The sequence below is a fragment of the Agrilus planipennis genome, unplaced genomic scaffold (assembly GCF_000699045.2).
Source record: "Agrilus planipennis isolate EAB-ADULT unplaced genomic scaffold, Apla_2.0 scaffold21, whole genome shotgun sequence".
Classification (NCBI taxonomy): Eukaryota; Metazoa; Arthropoda; class Insecta; order Coleoptera; family Buprestidae; genus Agrilus; species Agrilus planipennis.
In genome coordinates this window covers 837,047-860,030 of record NW_020439030.1, presented here as the reverse complement: position 1 = coordinate 860,030, position 22,984 = coordinate 837,047, and the positions used below count along the sequence as shown (strand labels likewise).

Genomic DNA, 22,984 nt, shown 5'->3' with positions numbered 1-22,984 from the left:
CTATCGTCGACAAAACAAGTCAATCGGGAACAAATTGTGAAATATGGAGAAAATCGAGTACCGCGCTCTTATGAAGTTCTTTACCAAGCAAGGAAAATCAGTTCAAACCATACTGGAAGAGATGTCATCCATTTACGGGGACTCTTGCCTAGGTAAAATCATGATTTACAAGTGGCATACCTTCTTTAAGCAGCAAGGTAGGGACTCACTTGAAACGACCCACGGCAAGTCCGGCAGATCGAAGTGACACTCCGGAAATCATTCAAAAAGCCGAAAAATGAATACTGGATGATGCCCAACTTATGAAGAAACAGCTCGCAGAAATGATAGGAGTTTTAGATACAACAACAAGAATTGTTACTGGGGGCGAAACCTGGGTTCATCATTATCAACTTGAGTCCAAACAGAACTCTATGCAGTAGCACAAAAAGGGCACACCACCATCCAAGAAGTTTAAGATGTCACAGTCAGCTGGGAAAATGATGGCAAAAGTCTTTTGAGACTAAAAAGGGATCCTGTTGATCGATTATAAAAATAAAGGTGTCTCCATAACCGGAGAATACTATGCTTCAATCCTACAGCGGTTAAAGGAAGCAATCAAAGAAAAAGGAAGGGGAAATTTGACCAAAGATGTCCTCCATCTGGACGACAACGCCCCTGTTCACAAGAGCCGTGATGCGATGGCTGCCCTGCAGAAGACTTCGAAATTTTGGCTCACGCACCGTACAGTCCTGACCTAGCTCCCAAAAAAAAACTTTGGATGTTTCATTCCCACCAGCCAGTAATGCTGGTGGGCGGGCAGTCCTTCCGGACAACGCCGGAAGGTAGGGCGGAAGGCCCTTTTCAGCCTGCTTTCAGGAATCGTGGGAATGGGTGGGTGGTGGTTCTTTTGAGAAAGATGAGACGGACGAAATGAAAACAGAAGAGAATGAAAGATTATCTGTGGAATGTTACTGCCTCAGCATTTGCCTAAGTGATCCAAGGAAACCACAGAAAAACTTGGACCAAGGCAGACGGACCTGGAATCGAATCGGCGTCCTCTCGAATGCTAAGCAATGGTCTAGACCTCTAGGCCATGCCGCTCGGTCTAGCTCCCAGCGATTATTACCTATTCCCAAACTTGAAAACAGTCTTTGTGGGAAGAAATTTTCAAGCGCCGAGGAAGTGAAGGATGCAGTTTCGGTGTATTTTTCTGACAAAGACAAAACATACGTAAGTTAAGCGAAAGATAGGGAAAATGTATAAGGGTAGCATGTGAATATATTAAATAGGAAAAATAAATTCTTACTTTTATTTCCACCTCTAACCCCCCTTCCATTCCGCGAACTTAAAAACGCCCCCTCGTACTGTTAGTGTGCTTAAACTTTTCTTACATTCAAATGAATTATCTGTCTTTACTTTATAGAGTAAATCTTATTACTCATACAAATTATGTTTTTTTTCTTGTGTTATTGGTATTTATGCTGCAGGACAGTAGAATATTTTTACACAATGACCAATGGAAATATTTTTCACTAACCATTATTTTTATTATGGAAAATGTATGCAAGTAACTTGACAATAACCATTACTTTTGTAATGAATAATGGAAATACTTTTTATTTGCACTGTCGTATAAAAAATATCATCATCAAATATCAAACCTGTTGAAAACTTCTTACTATTAATCGATTTTCTTCTTCACAAGGACAATAAAAGATCGTACTAGTGCTCCTGTGTTGAACAGATGCCAAGAGAGAAGGTCAATGAAGATTTAATTAAGATCCATCCAAGGCCATGGCAAGACGGGTAGGTCAGCTTCAGATACAAAGGTAGGATTTAGATTATTTTTATTGATTTAAAAAGATAAAGATGCTTGGTTTGTTTCACAAAGTTTTTGAATTTCGATTAAATACTATACAATGCTAGTTTATAATTTTATTATCAATATGCTTTGTGACAAAGTTTTTTAAAGGTAGAAATTTTAGCATTTTAAAATACAATTGCTAAGCAGACCAAATGTTTTTCTCTTTTTAAATTAATATTACGATTATTGATCTAAATGTGGCGTAAAGGTATTTTCTATTGAATGAAAATCCGTTTCATTGAATGAAATTATTGATTAAAAACTGATAGTTTAGTGATAAGAATAAACCCATTCAAATCGTTTATGGATTCAATCTACAAATTTAAAAAGGAAACAACATATTTGAGAGCACAGTAAATAAAATTTTAAATTAGTACGGGATATAGGCATCTACGTCCCTAGATCGACCATAAAATACGGTTTCCGGTGCAGATGCTTACGGCTTACGTGTTCCATTTTAACACACATTTTATTTTTCATTACTGAAAACAATTTACATTTCAATTACATTATTTCTTGCGTTAAATCTATTGAACACGTATAGATAAGGCAAAACGTTAACCGAACACAGAAATTTCACATTTGGAGAAGCGTGAACCACGTCTATTTGAAAATATCACCCGCTTCTCTGGAAACTGTTCTCAACTAACCAAACTTACGAACAAAGCGAATTGAACTTCTCAAAAGCTTTAAATTACGTTAATTAGACTTAGTCTTTTTATTTATAGAGTTGTTCGGAAAGTCATTTCGTTTTTTCCCGACAGAGGATTTAATTGTATTCATTTGCACCCAACTTCACATTTAAGCCGTATAATTTTTATATGCTTTGAGAGCTCATATAGCAAGGCTTGTGTGTGAAAAATTCCAATTAATTCTACGCAGTAGTTTTTGGTTGGTGCCCTTTTAAATATGGAGAGCGATAAGCAGCATTTTCGACATATCTTACTGTTTTACTACAGAAAGGGTAAAAATGCTGTTTAAGCCAGAAAGAAATTGACTGATGTGTATGGAGAAGGTGTGTTGACATTACGCCAGTGCCAGAACTGGTTCGCTAAATTTCGATCCGGCAATTTTGATGTGAGATCGGATTGAGGTTAAATTTATCAAATTCAACAGTTTATGACGACTTGAAAGGTCTGGGATTATCCTCGAAGCTCGATGTATGGGTTCCCTATGTTCTCACAGAGAGAAATCTGTGTCGCCGCATTGACGTCTGCGATTCGCTTCTCAAACGCCACGAAAATGATCCGTTTTTGAAGCGCATCATCACTGGGGACGGAAAATGGGTTGTACACAACAACGTCAAACGCAAGAGGTCATGGAGCAAAAAAGATGAACCGGCTCAAACCATTTCCAAAGCCGATATTCACCAAAAAAAGGTGATGCTGTCTGTTTGGTGGGATTTTAAAGGAATCGTTTTTTTTTTGAGCTTTTACCGGATAACACAACGATTAATTCGGAAGTCTACTGTCATCAGCTGGACAAACTGAATGATGCACTTCAACAGAAAAGGTCAGAACTAATCAACAGGAAAGGTGTAGTGTTTCACCAAGACAACGCGAGACCTCACACAAGTTTGGTCACTCGCCAAAAGCTTTTACAGCTTGAATGGGATACAATGCTACACCCACCATATTCTCCAGACCTGGCACCATCGGATTATTATTTGTTCCGGTCACTATAAAATTTTTTAGACGGTAAAATCTTCACCTCAAATGAGGAAGTCAAAAACCTCCTCGATCAGTTTTTAGCCAGCAAAGACCAAAAATTTTATGAGCGTGGAATTATGCTACTACCAGAAAGATGGCAAAAGGTGTTGGACCAGAACGGTCAATATATAATTTAATAAAGTATTTGTTTATTATACGAAAACTGTCTTTCATTTCCACAGAAAAAAACGAAATGACTTTCCGAACAACCCTATACATGAAAATATGGCTGAAGGAATTTGTAAAAACTTGCGTATGTGACGCCGTAAAATGATAACATCAAAGATAGAAATTACACATTTGTTTCTCAGCGTTTTCTCTTTTTATGCCGCAGATAGGGTAAATAAGTTAAAGTAGGCGGTCGTTTTTACTATAAAAAAAATAAATTATTTCCCCTATTTGACTTTGATTTAATTTGACGGTAAAGCAGAAATTTTCCTTACATAGAAGTTTCTCCAACTCGAACATAATTGTTTGCATTCATGAGATTCGAGTTTAGTTTGACTGTACGTACATTAGGGCGGCCCAAAAAAGGCTCTTTGGCTTTTCGATCTCGCATGAAAATCTATTAGTTTTATTATAATTTAAAGACGCTCTTAAAACATCAACACGATTAAACACTTTGGAGTTTGCTCATGAAATTTAAAAATTCGAAAAACGGTAAAAAGCACTTTTTATTAAATTTTTCTTTTGCTCTCGCTACAGCAGATGTTTTATATATAAAAAATTAATTAACCTCAATATTTCATTATAACATGGATAATGGATTAAATGTGAAAAAAGAATTGTCGCTCAGAAACATCAAGTGTTAACACAGGAATTTTCAAAACTCTTGTGCGACAATAAGATTTCTTATTTCCAATTGTGAAAAGAAATTGAAAAAAATAAACAATTTTTTATTATTTTTCGAATTTTTGAAATTCATAAGTGATCTCAAAAAAACGTTTAATCGAATTGGTTTTTAAAGTAATTCTTAAATCATAATAAACATTTACAATCGCGATATTATACGTCCTTATTAAAAAAAAAAACCTTAAACAAAAAGTTTTTACCTGTTCGCTGTTACAACTGCTAACTTCAAAACAAAGTTAAACTTTCCTTAAAAAGTATAACAAATGTACCATCTTGACATAAAAAAAATAACAAACACGTGGTTTAGAAACAACGTTCGTTAAAGGTAACCAACAAACTAAACTTGGTTTCTAGATAGGTCTAGGTCTGCCGATGAGCAAATATTGAATATGTCACGTCAACTTTGTTAGTTATTAGTCGGTCCATCCGTTTATTCGTTTGTCCTACGGATATCCGGCATCATCAGCTGAACGCAGACATGCACGAACACACGGACATACGTATTGTATTTGTTGTAAACGTAGTGTGGTTGTCGTACCTACACAATGCCATTCTTCTCCCTGATGGGGTTTGCCGTATTTGTCTGGCGATGTTTTGTCTATTGTAATAACAAGCAGGCGGCGCGTAGGTGTATTCGTATGTTAGTGTGGAAGAGAGTAAAGAGATGGGGGAAAACCCTTAAAGCGCGCGGTTCATTTTGGAATGTTTAAGGGGGCAGCAGGTGGTACTGTCAACAGCCACAATTATGACAGTTACAACTTCAACTTACGGAAATGTCATATAATAAAAACGGCGGGTGGAAACGGTCAGATTTTTTCATTCATTAAAATTTTGTATTTTATTAAAGATTGAAGCAGCACCAAGCTTTAGTATATCTCTGGCGTGTCATCTATCTGTATCTACCTGTTAAACAGGGATATAGTGACAGATGAGGTTCTCTAGTTTTATATCGCATACCTTTTTGAGGGTTGATCATTTACCCCATTGGTAAGAAAGATAAAGAGGTTGGATGTCGATTATATACGACTTTCCAAAAAGAAAAAAAACAACCTTCAGAATTACTTAGACCTAGTCGAAATGTTATTCCAAAATATTGATAAATTTTCGGTAACATGTTGGGATAAAAGCGAGGGGGTTACGTTTCTGAGCAGGCGGGCAGCTAATTTGGAACAAGGACTTGGTACTTCATCAAAATTTTAAAGAAATTTAGATTGGTGTACCTAATTGAATCCCTAATTGATCGACATGTGAGTCCGAAGTGGTTGACAAGTAGGCAAAAATTATTGAAAAAAGACATTCACAATAAGAGCCTTACTAAAGTATCTCCATCCATTACAAAAATAGTGTTTAATGGAAAATATTTCCATCACTCATTGAAAAAGCAATAATTAATGTAAAATGTATACATTACCAATTACAAAAGCAGTGGTTAATGGAAAATATTTCCATTGATTGTTTAAAAAATAATGATTAATGTAAAACATTTACACTACCAATTGCAAAAGTAGTGGTTGATGGAAATTATTTCCATTGCTGGTTACAAAAGCGACAGTTAATGTAGAATGAATACATTATCAATTACAAAAGCAGTGATTAACGGAAAATATTTCCATTGGTTGTTAAAAAGGCAATGATTAATGTAAAATGTTTACATTACCAATTACAAAAGTAGTGGTTGATGGAAATTATTTCCATTGCTGGTTACAAAAGCGACAGTTAATGTAGAATGAATACATTATCAATTTTTAGGATTTTCGCAAGTCTTACACATCGAGGTATTTTTTCGATTTTAGGGAGATAATTATGACATCTTTCTACATTAGTTACAACCAACAGTAACAGTATTCGTCGCGAACAAAAAGATGCCTTTACAGAAATGCATGTCCACGATTTGCCAACAAACGTTAAGCTTTTGTCGCGTGAAATTTCAATTTTTGAACAGATTATGAAAACAAAAATAAAATAGAAACGTGACCGAACGGAAAATTTGAATTAACGCGTCAATAGCCATATTTTAAAAAGTTGCAGTCTTAAAACGCAAATCCATTAAGCGTTAAAATTCAATCTATAATCGAAAGCTTCAATAATAATTACCAAAGGGAAATTCTAAGAAATATTTTACATTATGGGTTTTATACGATTTAAAGATACCTTTTCTTAAAAGAAGGGTTGGGAAATAATACACTATTAAAAATAATAATTTTGCACAAAAACTACAATTCTTACTTTTATTTCCACCTCTAACCCCCCTTCCATTCCGCGAACTTAAAAACGCCCCCTCGTACTGTTAGTGTGCTTAAACTTTTCTTACATTCAAATGAATTATCTGTCTTTACTTTATAGAGTAAATCTTATACTCATACAAATTATGTTTTTTTTCTTGTGTTATTGGTATTTATGCTGCAGGACAGTAGAATATTTTTACACAATGACCAATGGAAATATTTTTCACTAACCATTATTTTTATTATGGAAAATGTATGCAAGTAACTTGACAATAACCATTACTTTTGTAATGAATAATGGAAATACTTTTTATTTGCACTGTCGTATAAAAAATATCATCATCAAATATCAAACCTGTTGAAAACTTCTTACTATTAATCGATTTTCTTCTTCACAAGGACAATAAAAGATCGTACTAGTGCTCCTGTGTTGAACAGATGCCAAGAGAGAAGGTCAATGAAGATTTAATTNATATTCCTTCCTCCAAAAATAAGGGTGGCCGTCTAAGCGCCAACATATTTTCTAAAGAAAAACATTTTTTAAATAATTTATTTGAGTAATTTATTTACAAAAAATTTTTGGCGGTCCAATTTTTGATCTTCCGCGGTTCGGATATTGACCGCGGTCCACCAGTTGCCGACCCTTGGTATAAGATTTATAGATCATTGCTTAGCATGGGAGAAGACGCCGGTTTGATTCCGGATCCGTTTGCCCTCCTGGTTGAAATTTTTCTGTGATTTTCTGGGATCAATTAGGCAAATGCTGGGATAGTAATAATATTCCATAGAGAATCTTTCACTTCTCTTCTTAGTTTATTTCTTGCGTCTCATCATTCTTACCCTAACCACCATCTACCCGTTTCCACGACTCCTAAAAGGAGACCGAAGAGGAACTAACATAAGCAGCTGGTTTCTCTCGATCCATGTATGATTTTTAGTATTAAGTAACAATTAAAACAATTAACTGACAGTGACGGTGGCTCCAAAAAGTCAAAAGCACGAGCCATTTAAGTTTTCAAAAGAATAAAACACGTTTAAATAAAGAAAGCCTACAAAAGGCGCTGTAAACGCCATCTGTAGTACTACATTTAGTGGAATTCAATGTGTTGAACAAGGTCCATTTACATAGATGGATATCTACTTGTTGAACTGAGTCCACGGCGTAACCCACCATACGTTTTAGTTCAGTAAGTTGATATCCATCTACGTAAATGGGCCTAGTTGAACATATTTAATTCCACTAATGTAGCACTATAGATGGCGTTTACCGCGCCGTTTGTAGGATTTCATAAAACGCTGTCTCAAGGCAGCAGGTAGAGTTGGTCTGTGTTCTATCGCAATCCAAGTCTGGCAGTTTCGACAGAATACTAAACACCATGAACTTCTTCGTAAGCCGGGAGTAATCTCGGAAACAAATAAACCGATTCCAACGGTGTTTTCACTATTCGATAGGTGATCGTTACCATTAGAATATAGGTTATTAATTACTGTTGATTATAGAGGGTGTAACAAAATACATCCCCTTTTGCCCTCTCCTCAAACCATCCAACCATCCTCGACTCTGTGTTGTTTCCCTTTGTAATTCCTCACAATTAAATGTAGAGTTGCACACGGAAAAGAAATAGAAAGTAATCGTAACTGATGATCATCCGATTTGTTCCAATCTGGCGACTGTTTAGACTTTCAAATTAATTATTTCGAATAAAAGATAAGTAGGTATAAAATAATCTATTAGAGAGATCGCAGCTAATTTGAGCACTACACAATGTAATAATTTTTTTTCTACAAATAAAAATAACGGTACACTTACTGTGTTGTATTTTCATTTTTTGCTAACTCACCGTGTCCTCTCGTGTAAAATACTGCAACTGTTAGTCAAATCAAGGCGCAGTTTATTCATTCCAAAGAAAAATTAGAGTTAGCTGACTCTTTCTGCTTTCAGTAAAGAAAGTGCGTTCTAGTTGATCAATTTTATTAACAGATTACTTGTCAACTATACTTCAGATTGAAAAACTAAAGGAGAGAACAATAAAATTTAAGTAATGCAATAATACATTACTTCTTACGCGCTTTTTTGGAAACATCGTCTAAAATAAAAGATTACATTAATTCAAACTAATTAACGTTAACTTGGAACGGAGAGTAATTAAGTAAAAAATTTAAGTTTTATCTTATCGTTCTTTACGTTTAAGGGGTTTAATGGCTTGACGAAAACATTGACACTTTAAAAGAAAAACGTACATTTCTTAACAGAATAATCAAAGAATCTTTAATCAAATTTAGTCGATTTTACAAAACAGTTACAACCCTTCACCTTCTAACTCTTAAAAAAATGGTAGTGAGGTAGTAAAAAAATACCTGCATCAATTGAGCGAAATCTCATCCAATTCTGTCTGAAAGTTAGTTTCCCCTTAGAAAAGTAGGAGAAAAAAGCTCAGGGTCAATTTTGTACAGCATGAAACTTCTTACAAATATTCAAGATGAGCGTAAATATAAAATTAAACAGTTTAACTAAGAAAGAACAATCACTCTAATGCAAATTAGTCTTTTAAGATGGGCCACCTGAGATTATTGCAGAAATTAATACAGGAGATGCCTCTGACTAGTGTGTTAGTGGGACGTTTTCCGATTTCGTTGCCAGTATTTTCGCTAAGATGCGTCAAAGTTGACCAGTACTGATTTGGCTATTATGACTAATTCTTTGACCGATTTTGATTATTAAAAAGTCAATTACTGTAGAATCCAATATGATTAAAAAGAAGACTTGTAGTAAAAAGGTTGTGATCGAACATCGAAAAAATTCATGTCAGATATTGAAATTACATCAAATTAATGGCTATTCAGCATATTAAAATCAGTCAAAATCGAGTCATATATGTTGAAAATTGAAGAAATTTTTTTTCAATATTGGTCATTATTGATGCCCTTTCACAGAAAAACTAGTCCCATTGAACAGTACTCAAAGGCATCTTCTCTCTATTTCTGCAATGAATTCGTTAGACTTTTTTCTTTGATTCATTCTTGTGAGCCACGCATCCAATTATATTAATAAAGAACATTTATAAATAAAAATCTAAAAAAGTTATTCCTTATTTAGTCTTATAAATGTTATAAACAAATTAGTCACCCAAGTCGAAGGCCGGGACGACAATGACATACGATATATGGTCATCCGCACCCAATGATCGCGTAGTCATTCGTGCCTTTTTGTTTTCATTATTTCTAAGATAAAATAGAGAATACACATAACGAAGACGGTGAAAAAAAATGATAAATAATAGATGATGTACGTCTTCAGTTGCTTGTCGCAAAAAGAAATCGCTTATATGCTATGGAAAAAGCGTTTACGATGAGGTTTTATAAACGGATAATAAAAAATAAGGTTAGGAATGAGGAGGTATCAGAAAAGAGTAGAACAAAGGGAGCAAAAGGGAACAAAGGAAGTTCCTGAGACATGAAGAAGTAGAGACATATCAGAAGCAGAATGAGGGACAGATGTAGACCTATTTTAGATTAGTCTCAATTAGTTACAGCTAGGGGAGGGTGTTTTTCTTTTAGGAAAATGCGAAAATTGGTTCACTCAGGATTAGGATTGTAACGTAATCGGTCATTTTAGACTCCTCCCCCCCTTAGATGAGATTTAGTGAGATTTTCATGACCCCCCCTCCTTACGTGAGATTGACGCTAAAAATATTTTAAATAATAAATCGTTCAGGTATACTAAGTATAGTTAATTTATTTAAATTAAATAAAATTCAAAGTAAAAACAGATTACAACACTTTTTTTAATTTTTACTCAATCCATGGAGAGTCGTATACTTTTTCGATCGAAATAATTGGACACATGTCATCTAGGATTTCTGATAGTGCAGGAAGACAGTCACTGGAAACGTCTACGTTTTCTTCATCTATCCACTCCAACTTTCGTCCACAACGCACAGCAGCTCTTTAGCACGACGCTTGACTACACGCGTTGACTATACTTTTTAATATTTGTAACACTATATTTTTTGAAGTTGACGTGAGATTTTCGATAATCCCCCCCTCGGTTTAAATGAGATTTGGTGAGATTTCGTTGGACCCTCCCCCCTATTCTGAGCTCACGTAATTAATGGATGCCCCCTAAGCAACTGAGGATGATCCGCAGGAATTTTAAACATCCGCACTTTCTTCCGCATCCGCAAAGTTAAATTGTTTAAAATCCGCATCCTCATTTAGATCCGCCCATTCTGATAAAGATTTTTAACGAATATTTGCCATGCTTTAACAAGAAAACGATATTTGTGTTGATAAACAGTAAGCTATCGATTAATTTTCTAGAAACAACAAATAAAGAAAATAATTGTACGTCTTTCATTTTGACGATGCTAGAAAAGCCAACTTATGCCATCAAACTCTGACGATTCTGGAAAAGCGAACATATGCAAAAAAAAAAACAAAAATTACCAATTTTAAAATTCCTCAAACATAAAATAATAGATACTAACAATTCTACTAAAGTAAGCAAAACGAAACCTTCGGATCTGCATCCATATCCCTCACACTCATACGCAATGAAAATCTTAAATGTCAATGATTTGTATCCTCATCAGCATCCCCAACTCTACTCTAGAAAAAATAGAAGTACCTACGTGTCCAACCGGTCTTTGGACTGACAATTTTCTATAATAATAATGATAATGATAAGCAATAGGTAACACTATGGCTTTTTCAAAAGCAAACCCTTGCATTTTCTAAATAAAAAAAAACTTGTAGGACAGGAAATGACACAGTTTATTTGACATCAACCATTATTTGGTTATCAAACTAGAATGAGTGCGTTCATGTTGTACATTATCGCTTACTATACACATAAGTATAAGCATATAGATAAGTTACGTGTACGGTATCGTTATTAACGGATTATTTACGGTTTCCTAAGCTTAATGATGTGATTATCGCTAGTGCATTAGTTTACAACATTTACAGGCTTCCTCATTGTTATCCGTCGAGCATTTTACAGCCGATATCTATCACCGTGTAAATTCCATTACGACACTCTTTCGATAGATATAATGCTGACACCAATAAAGCCAATGAAGATAATTCTGTTCGTTAATTCATTTAAAATTTTTATCATAGCCGAGGACTAATAATAGCTGATTTACATTTAAGTCCATAACCAAGTGTTGACGACACTTAGGGCCCCTGTAGTTAAATGTCAAAAAATTGTCATTTTAAATTGTTTTGCGTAACTGTAAATTTTTCTTCCAAAAATATATATATACTTATTCCTACTATTCTTCTTTTATTTGTCCCGCAAAAAAATGTCGACGGCGAATTTCTTTTTTTAAATGAGGTCTTTTTATTGAAGGCGACTCGACCCTTGCGCTATCCTTTGCTTTATATCCTTACTACTCCTTCCGTCCTGACTAATCTGACTTGCTAGATACCTAAAATCAGCCACTTCTAATGTTTCGTCTCCTATCTTTATATTCGCTCTTTCCCTACGTTTTCTTCACTTCCATACCAATATTTTTGTTTTACTTTTATTTGTTTCCACACAATACTTTTTTGTCATCACCACTTCCAATTTGTAGAAAGCTGTCTCTAACTCCTCCTTGCTAGATGCTAATACTGCTACATATTATCTGCAAATCTAAGCATACTAATCTTTTGTCCCTAATGATGTTGATCGCGTCTTCGATGTATAGATTAAAAAGTAGCGGTGAGAGTGTACATCCCTGTCTGACTCCCTTCCCAATACTTACTTCTCTACGCTGCAGCTCCAGCTCTATTGGGATCCGTCAAATGGGAGGAGCCTAAAAATATGGCGCCGATTAGGGAAAATTTATCGTAGTTCCTATAGTGTACTGTGCAAATTCCAAGTTTTTAAATTACGATAAAATGATAAGTATTGACACAATATGTGATTGGGCTGACACAATGCCTCGGAAAGGAAATTTCGTTGAAGATGAGCGTGTTTTCAATCATATTATAAAATTCGGAAATAACAAATCCGAAAGCTAGCCTTCAAATTCCGTCAAGTTTACTGCCAATTTTTTTACAAACTTCGGATTTAAAAAGTGATTCACGTTATATAATTGGTGAGGTGATTCTGGGTGATTTAAGCAATATCATATCAATGACTTGCACGTGCAAAGCCGATTTAAGAGAACGTTGCAAACACATTATTGCAACTTTGTTGTATTGCAGCAGGTAGGTTCTTAACCTCAAAATACTTATATCGTATCATTAGAATTGTGTTAAATCAATTACACAGGAATAAATAATTTCTCACTTTATAATTTTAGTATGATTCTAGTTTTAAATATTAAGGTTATGGCTGATGGTAAATACTTGCTGAAATATAATCATGTGCATTAAAATGACGTGAACAAATTTTTATTCCGGAATTCACTTCTTTGATACCTACTGCTTTCATCCAAGCTTCTATTAATTTAATTTTTTCTCTAATTTTCCGAATATATTTTTTACGTATATAAAACGGTTAGTTTTTATTGGAAAGTAGTTAATGTAGGTGAAGAGTGAAGATCTATGTCTGAAGTGCTATTGCAGCTTTTCACTGAAAATATTAACTTTTTATTTGATTTAACTTTAGAAGAAAACTTCGTCGACTCCATCATCAAAAAAATTTTTACTTTTTTAACGTGTTTTATTATTTTAATAAACAATTTTACAATTTGCGTGCACAGTTCCTATGTAAATTTTTCCCTCATTCGAGTTATAAATTTTGCCACCAGATGGTGTATGCCCATTTGACGGATCCCAATAACTGCCTATTTATGTTTATAAAAACTAAGTATCACCCTTCTATCTCTGTAACTCATCCCTACATTTTCAAATATATTTAAAGACTTGTCCCATTTAACATTGTCAAAAGCTTTTTCTAAATCTACAAATACTATGTACGCACTCCTTCCTAACAAAAATTAATTATTATTATCATTTTGTTTAGAAAACGCGACATATACAAAACGGAAGCTCTCCAAGTCTACTTTTTTATGATTTCTAAGGGGGGTCTCTGTTCTTTCGGGTTTAGCGAACTTGACAAACTGAAAAATTCTTCCAATTTTTCTCGAATCCAGGACTTAATAACTGCCTTCATCTCATCGTCCGGGGTGTAATGATTATTCTTTAGGTCTCTCTTGAGTAAATGAAAAAATTTTAAATCGCAGGACGTAAGATCGGAGAAGTAAGAAGGGTATGGAATTTAAAACACCTCCAACATCGAGTTTGTCATGTTAAAGACAGCCTAGCGCGAATAATCTTGCAACATGGTAACGTACGTTCATACACCTCACGCGTCACTGACGAGGCTCTGCAAAACCTGAAATTTAAAGCGATTCCACACCCTGTTTACTCTGCCCTGGACTTTTCCTAGGAATTTTGAAAAATAAAAACCAAGTTGGTACGCCTGTGCACTTTCTACCGAAACGCATCACTGAATACCCAATTGCCAACTGTTATTGTTTCGTCCAACATTTATCGCTTAAATTTTTACTTAAAATAATGATTTATGTAATATAATATCACAGCTTGTGGTAATTAAATCTCTATTGGAGTTAAAGTTCATCAGTGCATCGATTTTCACTGACTTATGTATTGGAAAACGTCATTTCACAGGATGTAACTAGCATAGCATTTTTGCTGTCTGAAACCAGGTAGGCTGAGCAATTTACTACTAATTTCCGTCGCATTAACAAACCGTAGATTGCGAACTGTCTATGTAATATGGCAATTTAATTTGTACCTGGAAATAGGTTCGCAGGGTAAAACTCTTTGAAACATAGATTACACGAAGAACTCATATGGGTGCAATTTTGCCTCGGAATCGTGCTATTTGCAGGGTCGTCTCTCAAAAGACTGTAAAATCACAAAAGAAAAATTTTTAATATTTTTTTTTATTCGACTTCTTAATTAATGAATTGCTATTAAATACCGTTTCCAAATATAAAATTGTTCCAGCAGTACCTTTTAGCTTTAAAATAAGTTACAATTTTTAGTCGTACTGCTTAAAACGGACATTTTTTCCATTCGTTGTGCTGAGCGGGCAATAGAATCAAATTTATTACACAGTAGAACCTTGATAACTAAACCCTGACAACGTAATAGCCTAGTAAAACAATTCGAAGTGGTCTGTATTCTGTCGAAATTGCCAGACGCGGATCGCGATTTCGATCGTTTTGAATCTCATTAGCGCGTTGCAGACAGCTCCCGACAGAACACAGACCAACTTTTACCTGCTGTCTTAACAGCGCGTTTTAGAAAATACCACAAATGGCGCGGTAAACGCCATCTGTAGTGCGATGTTACATTTTAGGATTACGTATGCTCCAACAAGGTCCATTTAAATATATGGACATCTACTTGCTGAAACGAATCCCGGTTATGGTAACGTGTCTATCACGTTGAGGTTAGCTACGCCGGGATTCGTTTCAGCAAGTAGATATCCATATTTTTAAATGGACCTTGTTGGAGCATACGTAGTCCTAAAATGTAGCATCGTACTACAGATGGCGTTTACCGCGCCATTTGTGGTATTTTCTAAAACGTAATAACCTCTATAAATTCATAAAATTTTGTGTTCCCTTCCCCTCGGAGTCCAAAACCTCTATTACTTAAAATAAAAACCCTCTATAACTTAAACAAATAATCTGGTCATCGCACCTCTGTAAGCAGTGAAAAGTGATTTGAATCGGGAGAAAGTGTTCTATATAAAAGACGAAGAATTACTGAATTTCCTAATTTAGAAAAATGCTTGTTTAAATGGTTTAGGCAGTGTAGAAATATATAAAAACATTAGTGTTAGTGGACCTATACTAAAGAAAAAAGCTGACGAGTTTGCTAAGTCACTGAAAATCCATAATTTTAAAGCTTAAACTTAAACCCTTAGTATGTAAAAACCTCAATAACTCAAATTATTGTACGTTTCCCTTGGTCTTTTTCTTATCTAGGTCCTACTGTAGCATAAACATTGATTACACAAATAATTAAAAAAAAAAAGAAATGGAAAAATATAAATGAATTCATTACGTCAATTAAAAACTTTAATTTTATTGAAACTCCAAAACATTTTCGAAAATATAAAAATGTTTTATAAATAACATACTAAAGTTTACCACAAAGGAATGATTTTAAATTTCCCTAATAATTCCCGATTTTCCAGTACAATATATCAAATTTTTCCCTAATTTTTATTTTTATTCAATAAAATGTTTTCTGCATTTATGAAGATTTAATTAGAAGTTTTTTTTAAATAAAAATCGAAATTGAATTATTACAACCAAATTCCCTGATATTCGTCAATCGCATTAAATTCCCTGATAATCCCCGGTGTTCTAGGTCTATGGCCAACCTTGAAATGAGAAGGTTACTTTGATGAATTGGAACATTCCAATTCCAACAGCTCTTAGACTATTATTTCATGACCAATCAATCATGCGTGCTTAATTTTACAAGATTAATGAAATTTGTTAATAAACCTCTTATTTATTCCTATTCTCGTCATAATAAATACAAAAAAAAACAATTTTACTTTCGTAAAGCATTTTTCAAAATAGCAAAAAGAACAAAATCAACAAGTATTAATAAAAACTTACTTTGACAGGACGGAGGACCTGTTGGACACTCTTCTTGTTAAAAATTGACATTTATGAAGATGTTCTAACAAAACGGCTTTATCAACTAAATTTTCTTCTTTAACCCAAGACACTGAACGTTACCAATAGCACCGAAAGAAACAAAATTATAACAAGCACCTCTTGTAACTTTTTAAAACGTCAAAACGTTGTTGCTACTCGCGTCTATAAACAAACCCGATCTCTTTCAAACTGTCCTGCGATTAAATGTTTGTAGCTTTTCACTTTGTTCGATGGGAAGTGGATCAATGAGGGCCTTAACAGGGGGCTCATTTAAATTCTAACCGCTTCTTCCCATTCTGTATTTGGTCGCGCGCGGTGACGTTATAAGCCAGAAGCAAATATGGACAGACCGACATACGCAGATTGTATACCGGGTTGTCAAAAGATTATCTGTTGGGTTTAATGATTCATCTAGTGTCTGGTCAAGTAGCTTGGTGTTTACTTGACTTGATTCGAAAATGCCTTTCAAAAATTGACTGTTTCGGTTTATTTTCCATCGTTGTTCGTTGTACGCGAATTATTTATTGAAATGAAAATATAGCAAAATGCAATTATAAAATTTCTTTTATCATAAATGGTTATTCTGTCATCGCCAGTATGACAAGGTAGTATGCAGTTACCGGTCATAATAATAATTTCATCCTTTTGGATTTTATTCCAACGCATGGACAACATACTGACAATTTAATAGCAATTTAACCTTTATTAAAAATCCACGAGTGGGGAAACCAATATTTTAAAAACAATAAACAAATAAATATAGAAAGTTCAAGAAAAGACAAAGCTGGCATTCCATAACAAGGGGGGTAGCGTCGACCTGTCCAGCACAGTTTCATAAAAAATCATTAACAAGTATCTGAAATGTAACTTGATCGTAAAAAAGATAATGGGGTTAAGCATATGAAAAAATACTTGAAACAGAATTTGTGTTCTACAATTTTCATAATAGATGCAAATGTCTTTGAAACCATTAAAAGAGAGATATTTGCGAAAAATCGATTTTAATAATCTTTAACCTTGAATATCTTAAGATGCGGACACGAGATTATGTGAGCTTTGCCACAACTTTTAGAATGCCAAAATAAATGTTTGTACTAATTTACAGTTTAATTATTTCTCATTCCAAAGTTGACCCTCTTTTTCGACTTAACTTACTATACTAATATCGAACCGAAACTATATAACTGAGAAAGTTAAGACGCTAGAAAAATTCCGGGAATTTTGTTTTTGACCTGGCGCTATACACCCTGAAATGTCAATGTACTAAAATATGCACATCAAAGAGCTTTCTTTAAGGTCCATATTCCTGTAAACAAAAGAAATACCATAACCACACAACACTTAGACACTTCGTGTTGATATTTTCCTACCGTAACCTCATGAACCTAATCGAATCCAGTTTCAACCGAAGGCTGATTTTATTTGATTGCTTAGAATCATAAGTTTACAGTAGGAAAAGACAACACAAACGAAGTCTATTCCTTGAAATAAGCATTAAACGAAATAATTGTATATTTCATAAAATCGGCAAGTCCGTTGCACATATAAATAATATACACTATGTATATGTCGAACACATCTGTACCCATGTAAATGGTGACCACCTGCCTCTCGACGAACTATCATTTTACCGTTTTGCAGATGCTAATATTGCAAGAAGTGGTACTACGTGTTACTACTATTATTATTGTTATTATTATTATTACAAAATGCAATTATCTGGTTTATTGTAAGTATATTTCAATGGAGACAAAAATTCGACCTACATCCACATACAATACAAATGTACATATACTTGTCCAGTAAGCAAATACATGCATATATGCGCGCATGCAAAATGTTTCGTCGGTGTAGTACGAACGAATTAATTAAGTGTGTTATTGTTATTACGTACACCGGTATAAATTCATGCTCGTAAATTAAACGAATTGAACCGTTTAAACTGAACATTAATAAAACGTTAGCTTGCGACGCGAAACTTCGTAATGGTCTGCTAGTTTGTCTATTGGAAAAGTGAAAGAACTTCGATTACATACTTTACTACTGACTATTGAAAAACGGAATAATAAATTGTTAATGACATGTTCAAAATAAGAGCATCGTGTACCTAGTAGATACAGTCGGTACCGTTTGTAACGACATATGTACTGTTCGTTTCAAGAAGTTGGAGATATGCCCCTTCCCTTTATTAAGATGAGCCGTAGCATAATACCAAATTCAATCATATTTGTCTGCAAGCTTATTTCTTCATCGAGCGAGAGCTAGACAAAAGTGTACAGTACCATTTGCAAAATTTTTTAAACTGCCTCGTTAAAATTTAAGAATATGCTTTGTTTAAAAGCATATTTAGCCAAAAATAATAACAAGTGAATTAACTTAACGCTCTACACACCTATAAAACTTTTGCTTTGTTTTCTATTGTTAATTTATATACATTTTTGTTTTAAGAAATTGCTAAACATTTTCGTCTAATACTGTACAGTACTAGCCGATCTCCTAAGACCGCCCATCGAGAGCTCTGCTCGTTTAAGCTTGTTCCAACTATTTCTGTCTTGCTCACGCCTAGTGTGTATTCATTCTATCTTCGCGCAGATTTCTTCAACGTCACAATACAAACAAATTGAAATAGGCTGTATATGGTATAACGACACAGCGGTTATAGCGATGAAATTTCAATAATAATGTTCTTTATACGTAATACCTATTGTTTATAACAACATCGGATATTACAACAGAGCGAATATGGCGACGGTAAATGTGAAATTCAGTGGCCTAAATTTGTCAAGGCAAAATTGCTGAACATAGACATATATATAACGATGACCCTCGAGGAGAAGGGGTAGTAAAAAAAAAACACCGGGGAAAGTACAGAACCATTGAGAGATGGTTTTGATTTTTTCACTTGCGGCGCAGATGATAAAGAAGAACCACATTCGGCTAGAAAACGATGTCGCTGACACTCAGGAGAAATATCGAAATGTACAAGGAGTTGGTCATTGGGAACACACTATTCACTCCAAGTTTGTGTTTTGATCCTATTTATTTAGTCGTCCACTATATTATGAAAATTATAGCCGGGTCTGTTGGTGTGCGTCTTAACTTGAAGAAGAGCTGAACTTAAATGATTTATCTTATCACACAATAGCCATCATCCAAAGCGCATCTGTGTACATAACAATCTGAGGAACCACGTCTCGTTGGTCCAGCAACTCGACAAACAGATGCTCTCTGACGTACGAAGCAGGCGGAATTTTTAAAATCGTGTGGGTGCGCAAAAGAAACTGTGGGCAATTTCAGGAATACTGATTGCACCCCTTTCTTCAGTATTACTTTCAGGAACATAAATATTAAATGTTTAAATCATTCATTATGCATACCTCATACTTGTAAGTTACCGATCCGACGGGACTTGAACCTTGACGAAACTCTTGTACAAACTAGAGTGGGTGGATCGGCTTGCGAGTTTCAATGATTTAGGGAAGCGAACGATAGGTTCAATAATGGAGGGGTTCTTAAAGAGAAACCAGACTAAGACAAGTCCCTGAAAGAGGGCAGCAGCTCTTTCAATACTCAGGGTGGCAGAAATCACGAAGATCGGTATGGCACTCTGATGCTAATACTGCGATGTGGAAGGCAACGGGAAACCACCACATTATGATCCCGAGTACAACGTACGCCAAAATGAAATGATGGCGTCCTTTGGGGTAAAGCACTCCAGACGTAAACTAGTCCCCCATTCGGATGTACGGGCGGGGACTACCTCGCGGAATGTCATCAATAAGTACAATAGGGGGGACTTGTAAGTTAATATATTGCATTCTTTAATTTTTGGAAAATGGCGAAAGTGTACTTTGTGACATAGGTAGGTACATATCCACTATGTCTGACCACTATTCCGAAGAAAAAGTTAAGAGGAAAGAAGGTACATGAAAAAGAAATAGAATGAGCACCACTCAGTGATATACATAAAGATGAGGCTACTGACATTACAGAAAGCCCCAACTGCTACGGCAATGATGATCAGAATTACTTGTGTAACACGGCGTTGATACATGTTGTGGTGGAGTTCAGTCGTGTGAATCTGACACCCGATATAAATAATCCACTGATTCAAACTTTACCAATAAATTGTGCGTCGTTTGCGGGTTCTAAATACGTAAGTATCATATTTGTGCGTCCATTAGTTCTGTTAAAAAGAAGGAACATTGTTTCGGGTGCAGGTGGAAACTAAATGTCAATTTCTTCAAAAACTACTGAAGATATGATAATTTAACTGACGCCAATTAATTGCGTGTCATTTGTGCTTGAAAATTGATCTAATACGGTAAACACAATTTATCTTCAATGTCAACAACATTGCCAAACAGTAATTACGAAGTGCTGACTACTACTACTAACGTACAATTGACCTGTCTGCGCACTAGCTGTTGCGAAGGTCACGAGTTGGTGTGTATTTAAATAAAATGTAGTTATAAACGATATCTACTGTACTTAATATGAACATTCAGCAAAACCGTGGAAAAACTTCGAATACCATTGACCATTAAATAACGCTGTAAATTGTGAATAACGTGATGAAAATGAAAACTTCGTTCCCATATTATGTAGGTGTATCTAGATGTAATAGTTAGAAAACTTTCGCCTTTGATACATGCTTCTTTTACAAACTTGTTTACGTAGACTTTTTAAAAACGAACGCGCTCTTTCGTACTCGGAATGTACATAAAAGCCCTTTTAGTTTTACTTGATGGGCTGTCTCGCACATTACACAAGGTCCTTTGCGTCTCTTTAAGTGCACGGTGAATGGCTCATAATACTGTCGTCTTGCATGAAACGATTTCGGGATGAAACAAAGAAAAAAAAGAAAACAAAGAAGTTACTCGCATCGCGTCGCGTCGCTTCCGAGTCGTGTTGTGGTAGTGTCGTCCGTTCAAAATTAGAAATTCTATAGCGTCAGAGAGTCTTTCTTTTTCGCTCGATTATTTCATTGGTAAACTTTGAAGGCCCCTTCAGACGAAGTCATTTTGTATTGCTGCTTAATGACTCCTTGGTAGCGCTTCAACAATGTTTCCACGAACGTCGGCAGCGCTGCTAAATTTTCAACGCATGTTAGTATACTTCGTTTACTTTCTGTAGCGACGTAACCTTCAGTTTGACTGGCGCAAAGTAGAAAAGAACAGCACTAGGCCAGAAAAGGAAGGAGACAACTCTCGACGAAACTCTTAACCGGTGAGGAGCGTATAATCCGTACAGTACTGCACGGAAAAATTGACAATTTAATTCACTACAAGTGCATTGCTCAAATATGCTGTTATTGGTACCATTTGCTACTGAAAATATCAACGAGACGTTTATTTATATTTGAAGACATATTAAAGGCTTTAACGCTTGTTTTCGACTCGCACTACTATTCATGATTGAAAAAACATTTGGCAGGTACTGTATGAAAAAGTATGTTTAATGAACTAGAGTCGAGAGTATAATGAGCTTTTTTCTTCCTACCTACTATTTTGCCAGCCTGCATCCAAGACATTGGAAGGGGCACATCGCTTGAGAAAGTATATGAAGTATAGCACGTTAGCAACAACGCACCGAGCGGCACGGCCTAGAGGTCTAGACCATTGTTTAGCATTCGGGAGGACGCCGGTTCGGTTCCGGGTCCGTCTGCCTTGGTCCAAGTTTTTCTGTGGTTTCCTTAGATCACTTAGGCAAATGCTGAGGCAGTAATATTCCACAAATAATCTTTCACCTTCTTCTATCTTCATTTCGTCCGTCTCATCTTTCTCACCCGAACCACCACCCACCCATTCCCACGATTCCTGAAAGCAGGCTGAAGAGGGCCTTCCGCCCTACCTTCCGGCATAGTCCGGAGGGACTGCCCGCCCACCAGCATTACTGGCTGGAATGAAACAACCAAAAGTTTTTTTTAGCAACAACGCGTTAAGTAAGCGCCGATGGCGCTTCAAACGCACGTTTGCAGCTTTGCTGACATGCAGCGTGGCTCTAATAAAAGTCGAAATCAGACTACTTGGTCGCGCCACAGAGAGAAGCCACTAGCTGCTTTTACAAGTCACTTTGTTGCGCTCCAGAGTAGCACCTCCGCGTATCTACGTCTGGATAATTTTAAATAGATAGTAATGAATAGATTTTAGAGGCAATTACATTGGAAAGACTCTTCAGTCTTTGTTGGTGTACTCCCGAGGATTTCAGATAGCGAGTCGATACTCAAATTCGATCAAAAAACGATCATTGTTGAAAACCATGATGATGATAATAACACCTAGAAAAAACGTCCACCTTTCACAGTATGAAAAGATCTGCCCCACGGAATGGATGCCACTAGTAACAAGGACTGGTGACTGTACACGAAAGGATTCTCCAAAACTCGCAAGGGTTGAATGACATTTAATTGATAGCAACTTTGTGGCGCGACCAAGTACTTAGTCCATCTGTTTTCGCCCTAACATCTCAAATCATTGTATCATTGTTTGTTTCTGTAACGAGTACTTATGGTCTGATGAAGTAAGAAGATATTCCGAGCAATAACTACACGTAGACGATAGAAATTAGTATACAAATTGTATTTTTGCAAAAATGTATTTGGAGGCAGATTTGTTGTTGGCGATGCTGTTTACACGAAAAAAAAGGTTCAAATTACATGTCGGTTTTTCGATAATTTTATAAGTGGCTCAGCAGTCGTACGTTAAC

At 35.4% G+C, this 22,984-nt stretch overlaps 1 protein-coding gene across 2 annotated transcripts in view; it reads right to left on the bottom strand.

Moving 5' to 3' along the window:
• The window catches only part of LOC108740800 (tyrosine-protein phosphatase non-receptor type 9-like), a 48,425-nt gene that overhangs the window by 17,813 nt on the left and 7,628 nt on the right, over window positions 1–22,984 (bottom strand). Inside the window, exon 1 of one of the 2 annotated variants that reach the window (XM_018475286.2) lies at window positions 16,235–17,551. The exons of the other annotated variant lie outside the window; for it this stretch is intronic. Within the exon in view, the coding sequence (XP_018330788.1) occupies window positions 16,235–16,285 (51 nt within the window). The 5' untranslated portion in view covers window positions 16,286–17,551. Of the gene's footprint in view, window positions 1–16,234; window positions 17,552–22,984 lie in introns of those variants that run through there. 2 annotated transcript variants of the gene reach the window in all.